This window comes from Lissotriton helveticus, chromosome 4_1 (assembly GCF_964261635.1).
Source record: "Lissotriton helveticus chromosome 4_1, aLisHel1.1, whole genome shotgun sequence".
Classification (NCBI taxonomy): Eukaryota; Metazoa; Chordata; class Amphibia; order Caudata; family Salamandridae; genus Lissotriton; species Lissotriton helveticus.
The window spans coordinates 801,903,515-801,916,701 of record NC_136063.1 but is presented as its reverse complement, the minus strand read 5'-3'; the positions used below and the strand labels follow the sequence as shown (position 1 = coordinate 801,916,701).

The following is a 13,187-nucleotide window of genomic DNA, read 5'->3' as shown; positions in this document are numbered from 1 at the left end:
CAGGACATTTGGGGGCCACTGAAGTCCTACTTTGAGACCACCAAGCGAACTTCTACCACACAGGTGGATGCTGGGTTGGTGCCTGAGCAAACGTGGGCTAAGGGGTAGTTTTCCTTATCTGAGCTATGGTTTCCCTTTCAGACTTAGAAGGTTTACTTAGGCCTTGTTCCATTGCTACACATAGGGAATATTGCTGATTGGGATCTGGATCTCTGAGACGGGGACTGCGGGCGGGGGTGGGGGGTTGGGCCGGATTGCTTTGGACTGGTCTATCACGAAGAACACCATAATGTTCATCACTGTGTATGCATCTGTCAGGAACGATTCAATTGATATGTTGGATTACTGTTTGCAATGCAATCTGACTACTATTCTATAACTGAAAATAAAGTTAAAAAAAATAAAATCTTTCGCCCTACGGACTGAGGACAATCGTTTCTGTAGGTGTCTTTTCAATCTCCTACTGTCCAGCTCCCATTATATTCTTCATCCATAGCTTACCCTGCCCTATGTTTCTGAAAGGATTAGGTTGGCCCTGCTATAGTTATTGGTCAGAGATATGGGCAAACGCAGAGGCTGGTTTAACAGTGACGTAATTTTAGATTGACTTAAGCTTGATAGGGGCCTCTCTATCCCTTGGTTGCACTATGTACATAGGACACTCAAAGAAATAGGTTTGTCTGACTTATTTTCCACGCCGCATACTCTAGTCAGATCAGACAAATTACTGATTAAAAGCAAGTTCAGGGATTTTTCCCTGAATCAAAGACTGGATCAGGAATTTGATGAATGCTCGGTGAAGGATTATATTGTAACCGTAGCCTTGCCAGAGCTGGCATCTAATCTAGCGCTGGAATTTACTGGACGTGAATGATTTCTTCTATATTGTTTCAAGGTAGGGACTGTGTGGAGACATTTGTGTTTTCAGGGAGATGTCTATCAATGGGGAATCTGCCTATATATCTGCGTATATCTGCCTGCCCCTGTACATTTTATAGGAATTATTTTATTATGTTTCTTAAACTGATTTTAAAATGTTTATGTTTTGTGAAGCGTAATGAAGTCTTGTTGTACTTGCAGCAACGTTTTTTTAAATCAGAGGTAAAGAGTAGGAAATCTATGGAAGGTTTTTAAGTCACCATTACTGGTGATGTGTATTCGCCTGTGATGAATATTTGTGATCCCCTGGGATGTGATCAATTGAGCTTGTCCTTTGGGTGTGCGTATGGTAATAATGCATTTAGGGTGACATGAATTTCAATTGACTACTGTTTAAATAATGTTTGTATTTAAACTTCTTTTCTAATAATTATGACGTTGTAACTACTACACCCGAGCACACCCAATCATTATTTAGTTAATCCAATCAATATATATGTTCAATAGAAATATAAAGAAAAAGGAGTCTTTTCATAATATGGTCCAATATCCCAAAGTTGGATTTCAAAGAAGTGTTCCAATCACACTCTTCAATCAGATCTTGTGTGCTCAAGTATAAGTTGGCACAGCAGCAGCCGACGCGCGTTTCAAGGCTCCAATCCTGTATGACCATTCAGGACAATAATTTTGGGTTGTGGCTGCCAAGGTGTATTTCAATAAATCATTTTGAACCTTTATTTCTTCAACAGTACTCTTTCCCATATGGACACAAAAGTACACCAATTAGGTTTAGGCAGCCTCAAATGACCTTAGGTAGTCTCAATAAATCCAATACTCCAGCGTATCTTTATAAATCCTGGATCCTGTAGATGACAAAGCGTCTTCTTAGGCACGTTTTCTCCTTCACGGTGTTATTGGTTTTTATCCTTTATGGTTGATGCAACCGAATAAAGATTGTTAAAACTGAATTGAATTGCTATGTTAACAGCAATACTCAGAGATCCCTTTAAGATACTCGAAATGGTTGGCAGGATTTTGTGACTTGACCATTTGCTAGATACGTGATCATCTACGGTAGGGGATGAGGCAGCTTGCAAGGTAGGTGCGGCACTGGAATTAAAACCCTAAAGGTTATGAATATCTAATACCCTTTTTAAAAAAGATTATTTTATCTCAATGCTTATGTATGGACCTCATGCTTTTTTTTATGAAACATGATTGAAACTTCCCTGCAGAGTATTTTTAGTAACTTGTCTGCCACAATCTATAGTTTCTAAATATTCTAAACATTTCAAAGGCGCGAACTCACTGAAGAGATGGTGCTTTAAGGAACTGTTAAAGAAAGTATCAGCCCGCTAGGCTTGGCATCTTCATCTATTGGGAACATAACTATTTGGCAGAAATAGCAAGCAGGTCACCAGGCAATGTATACAAACATGAAATAGGGCACAGTGGAAGAAGGGTGATACCCAGGGAGGAAAATCTGAAGTCAGGCCCATAGGAATCTCACATGCATCGTACAGTTACCATATGTCATTACTGATTATAAAAACCCATAAGCAAGAAATCTGAAGCAATTAAAACAGCCACAGACCAGCTCCATCATGATTCATAATGAGTCTCACAGTAAAAGACAAAAAAAAGGTTCAACTATACTGACTAGTCAGTGGGGCATGACACTACTCAAGAGAGTTAGATATCTCTACATGTGTGTATGGTCTACTAGAGAAACACCGACATCATGTGGCGGGTTAATAATGACATTAGAGCTGTGGAAAACTTGAAGTCATCCTTTTACTTAGAGTAAATAAGCTTTGATTACAAGTGCACCCATACTAGGTTGTTATTTCTCTCACCTAATAAATAATGATAATCTGGGTGGTTTCCGTCAAAATATTGTTTCAAAGATATATCGTGAGACACAAATATTGTGTCAAAAATATTGTGGGACAGAATACAGAACGTAATATTTTGAGGTACTTTACACTGTCTTTAGACATAATTGTATATGATCTTGTTTTTTAATTATTTTGTGTTATATTTGTTTTTGTTTCGTAAGATATTATTATTTGAATGTTAACTTTGTGTGACTTTTTAGTATCGTTTATTTTTTATTGGTAGTATTGAAAGATTTTTTTTGTTTTATTTGATTTTGTTTATTTGTGGATTATTAGGTTTGTAGGGGAACAGAGAGGAAAGTTTATTTAATATTAAATTAAAAAATTGTATTCTTTTTATGAATGTATTGTTTGAAAAAATATATATTCTAAATATGTGTTAAAATATATTTTATAATAATACTTTTCAGTAAAAAAAATCATTTGGGGAGGGATAGTAAATTGAAATTTTTCAATCTTTGGCTTGGGAATAGTGAATCGGACCCCCCCCACCACCACCATCACCACCACACACACATTCCAACACTTTCCCTACTGTTGCCCATGTTGGAGCGGGAATAGCCCCCCTCGGGGAGAGGGGTTGGCCTAACGGCTAAGGCGCTCGACCTCGGACCTGGGGATCTGGGTTCGAGTCTCGGTAACGACGCCAAAAACCCCCTGTGATTCTGGGCAAATCACTTAATCTCCCCGTGCCTAAAAAATGAAAGTGTGTCCTCATGTAACGTAACTGGTGCTATGTAAAGCGCTCTGATAACTGATTCGGTTCGGTTCTAGTTCGCGCTATATAAAACTCAGCAAAATAAAAAAAAAAAATAAAAAAAATAGTAAATATGACCCCTCAAAACTCCAACGCTTACCCTACAGTCCCTTGAATTAGAGTGGGAATAGTAAATGTATCCCACCAAATGCCAATACTTTGCCTACTTTTGTGGACATTGGAGAGGGAATACTACATTTGACCCTCCAAGCTCTACGCTCAGAGGCTAATTACATCAAATTCAGAAAAGCCTTAAAAACCTGGCTTTTCAACATCTAAGTCAGTCATTCGATTACTCATCACTGAATCACAGCGCCGGGAAACCCTTTGTTGGGTAGCTGTTTGCGCTATACAAGATAAATAAATAAATAAATAAATCTAGTTCCCTAACAGAACCCTCCAAAGTACAATACTTTTCTTGCTGTTGCTTAATTTGGTGTGAAAATAATAAATTTGATTGCTACCATTTTTTTTATGTGTACTTTTTGCTCGTAATTTTGTTAAAAGATTTTCTAATTAATTTTTTTATTATGTATTTTGTTTTTTAATATTATCCCTAATATTTTTAAATGGTAATAATTTGCTTGCATATGTATATGTAAAATTTGTATTTAGCACTTTTAATTATCAGTAGCATTTTTTTTATTAATGTTTATTTTATCATTTTAATTATTAATGTTATGTTCAATATTTTGGGCGTTTAATATAAAACATATATTTTTATTTTATTTTTGTACGTTATCATTTTTTATATATAATTATTTTATACGTGGTAATATTTTAAGTACATGGATTTTTATCGTTATTATAAAATTTAGATATACCAGGCAATTTTGTGATGCGATTTTGCTGTACTATGGTTCATTAGTCAATTGTTTTACTTTTACATACAAAGTATAGGAAGACGATATTTTGTCTTCTATATTTTCTGGATGATACTTTTGCATTGCAATATTTTTGTCTCTGATATTTATTTATACAATCCCATGGAGTTTACTGTATCAAAATCTGCATGCTCCTTACTTTACAGGGCTTTTTTCACCTGGTATATTTTGGCTGCTTTAATGTACTGAAATTTATCGTTTGGGAAATCTGACTGTCATATTTTGCAAAAAAAACTCCTAATTCTTGCACACATACAAACAGTGGTTTTCACTGGAGTCAGGATTTTACGACCCACTCATAATCAAGGCCATTTAGTGCCATAGTCACACTTTAATTCTGATGGGCTGGTAACTACTGTTTCTGGCCGCATCAGAATCATATGGTCCGCAGTGAATTTGTGAACCAAGGACATATTATCAATACAGGCTGTTTTAGCGGCAGAAAACTGCAGCTAAACTGCGATAATGGCCTTGATAATATGCTGTATGGAATTCCAATTGAAGCCCCTGTTAGATGTCCTTCACATTTAACATGAGCTTCAATTGGAATTCCATAGAGCATATTATCAAGCCCATTATCGCCGTTTTAGCTGCAGTTTTCTACCGCTAAAACGGCGATAACACACAATGTACACTTATGTTCTGCATGCTGCAGCAACTCGATAGCCTCAACTATTTGCATGCTGATTGTACCACTGCTGGTTCTACATTCTTGAATGGAGAACTACACTTTTCGCCTGGCATTGCCACTGTGGGGTACAAAGGCACAAAAGTCACCAGAAATAGTTAATTAGGCTAGAGTCTCAAGCTCATGGGCGTCATTTAGGGGTTGCAGGTGCGACCCCTGGCATGCCCTTTGCTACCCCTAGCACTGCCTTTGCGACCCCTGGCCTCAGAGGTGACAAATTCCGTGCCAGGAACACAGGGGCCGCTGGGGCTCCACTCTTTTTTTCTGTACATTTTGTATTACACGTATAGTGAATAAATGAAATATATTATTCACTAATAGTGCACTAAAAATGGAGTACAATAAACTGGAGTATGCCCTTCCAATGGCAGATGAGGTAAGTAAAAAATGCTTTTAAATGTATGTTGTGTGCGTGCTTGCGGGTGAGGGGCAAATACCACCCTGGCATCAAAGTCTCCCAGTAAGGGTAATAAAGAAACAAACATGGCAAACATCAATCGCATCAGTTCAACAGAAATATCTTGGGTCACAGAATCCCTGCATGCTATTAAAATGATTACAAACATTCTTTTGGACACGAATGGGACAAGTAACAGAAACAAACATACGTTTCAGCCGTTCCGCGTGTGTAATTTCCTCTTCCGGTTGAGGTGCACTGTGGTGACTTCTCAGCCATAGCAGGTACATAGCGAGCAACAGAAATGCATTCATGTTCTCTGTGTGTGGAAATAACAGCATGGGTTAGTTCAACGGGCGATGTTTACCTTTTTTCTCTAATTGTAGATCGCAGTGTCCTGGGGGGGGGGGCAGGATATGTTTCCAGGTCACATCTGAAATCGCGCTCCTTCTTGCTGCGTGACCTTGACATTGCGAGCAGTGGGAAGGCCTCCGCCCAGCAGGAATGGCTACATCAAAGCTGCGTTTGAACTAAAGGGCCCGGGTTAGCGACTGAGCTAGGATATGCAGTGAGAGCAGGCTCACTGCCAGTGTTGCAGTGCTGGATGTGTGCAAGTGGTTAAAGGTGGCGGGCACCACCGTTCATTTTGAGGGACGGGCGGGACTTTTTTTTCAACTTTAAACTTTAACCCAAAAAAAGAAGGACAAAGAAAGGGGTAAGAAAGCACTAGCAGGAAGAAAGCAGGGATGAAAAAGAACCTATAGGAATGGGTTAAGAGACAGGAAGTAGGCTGTTTGTTAGAAGAAAGAGGTATGAGGTGGAGTCGAAAACAGCAGTCGCCGACATTAGGCAAGTTTCTAACAAAAAAGTTTTAACAGTAGCTTTTACTTTTTATTATTTGTATTTATTGATTCATTGGTGTACAAATTAAGCACTGCAACATTTTAAAAAGTCCCAAAACCTGTTTCTCCTCTCGTCTCTGCAGATCTCAAAAGCAGTGTACTATTACTCAGGGCACAAGTCGGGGGTACATGCGTCCAACCACTATTTTCACAGGGTGGCCGCCGTCCACCCTGCAAGAAGTGGGCCTCACTGAAATATCCTGAACTTGTCCCAGTGCAATTTTCAGGCACGGGGACACATTCAGCAGCACGCCGGCACCTTGCCTCCATCTGGGCCCATAACAAAGGCCGAATTTAAGGGCCAGCAGCAGCAGGCCTCCTTTTGGTCCACTATCCTAGTTGGGAGCAATCTGACCTTCACACCTAGATGCAAAGGAGAGGAAACAAAGGCACACAGCTTGCTAACTCTTCACAAATACTTGAGAGGCATGCTTTTCACTTTGTTTAATCCCTGTATATAAGAGCTATGCATGCACTGTACGAATATCAAATGTGCTGGTCTGTCCTATGATACAAAAGGGGATGATGGACGGAGCGTTTGAACAAATCAAACACTCACCCCCAGTCAACTGATCTGGGTTTAATCCATCACCATTCTTTAGTTCACTCAGCCACCCCAGTTCAGACATGGCCATATGCAAATCAGTCTGACCCTGTGCCTCATGGGAACAGTCCAGCCCGAACTGCCAAGCCATGTCTTCCCTGGACCGGAAACAAGCATCCTGGGACCGGTTTCGGATTCATAATCCTCATCAGCCAGGCTATCTTGAATCCAGTGGCCAAGTGAACAAGGGACTCATGTCTGAGCATACCCTGCCACACTTAGGGCGAACAAAGCGATACAAAAGGGGATGATGGACGGAGCGTTTGAACAAATCAAACACTCACCCCCAGTCAACTGATCTGGGTTTAATCCATCACCATTCTTTAGTTCACTCAGCCACCCCAGTTCAGACATGGCCATATGCAAATCAGTCTGACCCTGTGCCTCATGGGAACAGTCCAGCCCGAACTGCCAAGCCATGTCTTCCCTGGACCGGAAACAAGCATCCTGGGACCGGTTTCGGATTCATAATCCTCATCAGCCAGGCCTGGTCTGTCCTGTCCCAGTATTTACACAAATAACATTTTAAATACCATTATTCCATTTGTTATAGGCACTAATCGTTCTAATGCAGAGTATAAGAGCGCTTTATATGACACATGCACATTATACATTATTTGACAAAGAATCGTAAAAATTTGAAATTCAATGTACATGATGTGTTACATAAGACAGGGTTAGGAGTCACATGTCTTTTTATAGCTCGCTGTGCTTTATTAGAAGGATTACAATTTATGAACTGCAGGGAACAAAATGATCTCTGTGTTTAAAACAGTAATCCACTTACCTAGCTACATAAAATAAAAATCTGTCATCTGCATGTTAGATGATGTGCTTTGCAGGAGACGCCGTAACTCACAATGCTACTTTGACTCAAAGCTGGGACTAAGAGAACACACAGATCTCACCAGCAAATGTGTTACCCTCCAAAATCACCTTACCATTATTATTGATCCTTGGGAATTACTGGCCACACAAAGATCTCTGCAGCAGGTGTCTTAACCCCACAAGCTATTTAAAAATGCAGACTTTCAACCAACTAAACTATATATAATTACTGACACATTTCTCCTTGTTGTCAATTTCTTTGTGGCAGAGTTTTAACAAAATAAGTGTGTAAGTTGAGGCTGACATTTTGCGCCAGCGATGCGTCTCTTTTTTGGCACAACCGAGACGCAAACTCTCATTTGTTAAATCTTGTAATGCACTCAAACGTACTCATGATAGACCTGCGAAACATATTATTGAGGTGTTAAGATCTGCTGTCACTCCTTGTGATGTCACTTCCTATGAAATCATGGGGGTGATGCCACTTCCTGTGATGCAGCGCCGTGAAGTCGCGCTGTGATGTCATGCATCATGTCACTTGCATACTGTCTAACTTGGTTAGTCCCCCCACTTCTTTTTTTTAGGACCTGTGCCCTGCTATTACTGCCTAAAATATTTCCCAGCGGCCCATTCATTCATCTATTCTAAACCATAACATTGAAAGGGTGTTGCCGAACGTATTCCTACTATCAAAATGACCAGTTCCTGAAATTACCTGGTTCACAAAAAGCGGCGTTGTGGATTTTATCAAAAACATGACTTATATTCAGCCTGAAATACCCAAATTATGACTGGGAACATGTATATATTCATTAGTTGCATTTATTACAGCACAGAGTACAATACTGTACAGCTTCTAGGCACTAGCGAAAGAGCAAAGCAAACCACCGGGTATCAGGCATGATTAGAAAATAAAGATAATAGCTTAGAAACAAAACGCGGGCAAGAAACAATGAACAAAATGTGTGCAGGCATACAAGCAGCAAACAATTAGATTGTAATTCATAAAATGACTTCTAGAACTGCTTATGATATTATCCCAAAATAATTTGTAATCTTTTATGTAAACCATTTACTAGAAATATTCACTTCTAGAAAAGAAAGATATTCACGTGGTTTTTGAATGCAGGGAGGTTGCTGGAGTTAGGATCCTAGTAGGGGTTACATGCAGTTATGCAAAGCGAATCCACCAGTCTGTGTGTAACTTTAAGACCCATACTAATGTGTGACGAGAAAGCCATCAATAACACATAAGCAATTCTGAAGATTGAGGAGCTATGCATAGCTTTTTATTTATTTATTTTTTTATTTTTGGGGGGTTTATACAGCGCGAACTGGACCCAAAGGTAACATGAGCAGCAGTTGCGTTACAGACTGACACATTCGGTTTTTTTTTTAGGCACCGGGAGATTAAAGTGATTTGCCCAGAATCACAGGTTCCCCAGCTTCGAGGTCTACCGCCCTAGCCGTTAGGCCACATCCTTTCCCCTTTTACTACCAATGAAACACAGAAGGCTTCACCAGAGGTTTAGGAACTAACAAAAACACAGATGAAGTAAACATAACCCGCGTCGAGGTTACACCGCTGGCACACATCACTGCAGGTAACCTGAGTTTAGAAAACTACAAGGATTTCAGAAAACTCCTAAAAGGATTGAAACAATATTATTAGCAAAATTTACCGCCAAAACTAAAACCGCTCTCCTGTGAGATTCTTGTCAGCTGCACGAAGCGCCGAGGTGTATAAACTGTTGTGCAGCGTCAGGGATTTTGCCCTGTTTATCTGGTGACAGATTGCATAATCCCCACTAATGGAGCATTCGAAGATTAGGTCATTAAATAGGATTGACTAGTAGATTGTTTTTAGGTTAACAAAAGGAATTGACGCCAGGGGGCGCTCGTTGCACTCTTTTAAACGTAACTCACACATGTTCCTGTCGAGACAAAACGACCTCGTTTGAACATTGACAGGCATGGCTTGCAGGATTTTTCTTTACATTTCAGAGGATGGAGAATTACTTTATACTATCTTACCAAATAATGTCTCCTGGCCCTGTAAAAGAAACGGTTACCAAGACATCAAAATATTAGATGCAGTTCACATCGTTTGCAGAAATACTCTGCACAGCTTTGTAATAGCTTTCATCACACGTCGGCCGTATTACACATAGCACAGCTCGAGAATAAGGTGGGCTACCAACATGGGCGTCCGCAGAAATGTTTCCGGGGGGGGGCACATTTTTAACTTCATCACCATCCTCCGACATGATTAGGTGTACTCAGCAAGTCATTGAACATGGAAGTGGCAGGGCTACATGTCCTCCAATGCACATCTCTTTAGAACAGAGGCAGACACCAAAAGGCAAACAATAAGGATGGAGAGAATGGAGTTCATGGGTTTGGTGAGATGGAGTTCAGAGAGACTTGAGAGTTATATTCAGCTAGGAGTAGGAGGCAAGAAAATGGAGGACGAGCTTAGCCCTATTTTACGTTATTCAGGGGCCTTGCCCATTCTAGGGAAGAAGCCGTGTTTTGAGGTCACTTAATAACAAGCATTGGCATAGCCAACAGGTCTAGCTTTTTGGACCTTATAAGAATTTAGTTATGCAGCACAATATCCTTGGTGCAAAAACATCAACTGTTGCATGGCTAAACACATATAAGGTCCCAAAGGCGAGACCTATTGGCTATGCCAATGCTTGTTGTTCTTGGAAGTAGACAGCTTGTCATGCCCACATGATCGACCAGTTCACACAGTCAGGGGTATGGTCCGTAATGCAATTTTGGTGCACAGGACAAAAGTTCCCTATTATGGGTGCCGCCTGAGAGGTATACAGGCTTGAGATTGGTTGATAGCTCTTCCTTGACTGCACCTTTCTGCAATGGATATTATAGTGAATTACTTTAACTGGGTCTACAGGGTTTCCAGAGGGGACACTTCTGCACAACATACAGCAGTTTGTAACATCTTGCAGTAGGCATTTAGACACAGAACTGATATGCTCTCCTATTCAAGATTTTTATATACCCAGATCAATTGAGTGGCCTGTATGTCATTTGAAAAGAACCTGTTCACTGCCATGAAATGTATCTGAGGGGACCTGGGAAATCGATGGAGGGCAATTAAAAGTATCTTTCCACCCATAAGTTGAGATAGTCTGGGAGGCTTCATTCCTTCTTCATGGGTCACCATGGCCTGTTAGTCTGAAGAACTCTTCTATGTATCGCTGTGTCACTGTGTACCCTTGTGGCCTCCGTCTTCACCGGCCTGCTGCTATGGATCACTACTTGCTTCTCCCTCGTAGACAAGGGTGAGGTTAATTGGTGGCTTCCATCCTTTACTCATTTCATTCTGCAGTGGGGAAGTTGTCAGAGCCTGCTTCCCTTGCCAAAATGTTTTGTTATATTACATTATGTTATGAAAACCTTTATAGATCGCACTATTATCTGGAGACCTGCTGAAAGTAATAGGACCCTTGTTTTACGAAGTTATCAGATAAATTATCCAAAGATTTGCCCGAAAAGCAGAGTTAAAATGTGTCTTAAGAGCAAGTGTGAAAGAATAGATGTGAGATGAAGAGGGAGACCTTGTAGAAACCTCAGAACCAAGGTCGAAGAATTGAATTAATTTATACATGTTCGAGTGATAGGTTCTAGACCTTGCTTCATTTGAGCCAGTGGGTGAGGGGGTGCGCACCGGCACTCATTTTTGGGGACCAGTACTTATATTTCTTTGTCAGACTTTTATCCAAAGCATGAGAGTGGAAAACACACAAGGATCAAAGGAGGAAGAAAAAGGCCGAAAAAAGTGACGAAGGTTCAAAGCAAGAACATGCAAGAGTGAGAGAACAGGACAGGAGGTTGTGGAAGAAGGAAGCAGGCAGCGGAATCAAGACTGTGCATCCATGGCTTTAAGCGTGCTGAAATACAGCAGCTCCTTCTGAGCAAAACTGTAAGCCCTGGGGCATCTACTTACAAATTAAGCACCGGTCCTAGAGGAGTGTAGGTTCTTACATAATGAGAAACAAACGTGGGAACAGTCAGTGGTGCTGGAAATGTGGATACAGGAATTGATTAACCAATCCCAAGAGTCCCTGTCCCCAAACTTTTGTTAGTGGCCAGTCTGCCACTACCACCACTTACGTGGGCAGTTGGTTCATAAGCACATTCAGATATTGTAAATGTAGCTCTACTTTGGTTGTGGCTGACGATTATGGTGTTGTTTCTCTCTTCAAATATTTAATGTTGTCAATCATAGGAGTTAATCTGTTTTCTGAGTCGGAAGGGAACACCTAGATTTATTTCTTTTTGCCTGCTCCCCACAGCAACAAAAATGGTTACATACTGTGTCTGTGAGCTTCGAACACAACCAAAAAACTAAATCGGTAATCGTCTATTGTGTGGCCAGAGACGTGCCATCAGGCTTTGGCGTGTGTGAATGATGCCTTTAGAATTGCCATGACTGTGGCGTAAGGACGGGTAATGACCAGATCCGTCCAACGTTGTCTGGCACATTCATGTACCATAAGTATTCCTGCTCCTAGGGAAAATCAGACTCAGGCCCTGCTGCACTGAACAAAGAAACCAAAGTAAAATCTCTCCCCTGTTAAAATAACATAAGAGGAAATGCAAGCTTGTCTCTCTGCTTGAAGTTATTCCTGCCTGACTTTGGTTTGATTAGATGCCTCCTTACTATAATGATGCTCTTGAGAGGTTAAGAAACGAATTTGCATCTTTCACTTTTGGGTAAAGGGGCCCAACCTGGGCAGGGTTCCAGAATCCACCCCAGACAACAAAAGATGCTAGGGTAAACAAAACAGAATTGTAAAAAAATAATAATAATAACCACCTCTCTCTCCGTTTTCTGCTCTTTTCCCTTTCCCTTCTTTTAGAGTGAGTAGAGCCCATTGTCATGTGAGGTCACACTGTTTTTTTGGGTTGTTTTTGTGAGCCCTGCAGGATGCTCTGTATTTCATTCATCAAGGGCAGGCCTCACTTCACACCTCACACCAGTTCAAGTGTCTGCCTAGCGCTGTTATCGTGCAGATGCAGCGATTAAGCTAAGAGAAAGAGATGCAGGGAAAGCTAATCACGGCCACAAACCCTACCCTGCCCAGTCTGCAGCACCTCAAAGGGATGCGGTGTCATGTTGCCTTTCATCCCATGGCAGCCCAGCCCAGGAGAGGGCCCCCTGACTGGGCCCGCACCGGTGATCCAGGGGGGGGCAAGCGCCCCCTCTTGCCCCCCCTGCGGACACCCATGGCTACCAATGCCCCCCTTTCCGAGCAGAGCTGTTTACAATTCTTGCACTAAATTTCTGATTTACATCAAATGTATGCACTTAAGACTG

The 13,187-nt window shown here is 41.0% G+C and overlaps 1 protein-coding gene across 3 annotated transcripts in view; it reads right to left on the bottom strand.

The window, feature by feature from the left end:
• CLUL1 (clusterin like 1) overlaps positions 1-9,625 on the bottom strand; it is a 220,371-nt gene extending 210,746 nt beyond the window's left edge. Inside the window, exons 1-2 of one of the 3 annotated variants that reach the window (XM_078685688.1) lie at positions 9,520-9,625; positions 5,715-5,822 (exon numbers count right to left, since the gene is read on the bottom strand). In XM_078685688.1, coding sequence (XP_078541814.1) covers positions 5,715-5,817 — 103 coding nt within the window. In that variant the 5' untranslated portion in view covers positions 5,818-5,822; positions 9,520-9,625. The other 2 variants (XM_078685689.1, XM_078685686.1) reach the window with 2 other exon arrangements.
• Positions 9,626-13,187: the final 3,562 nt, after the last annotated feature.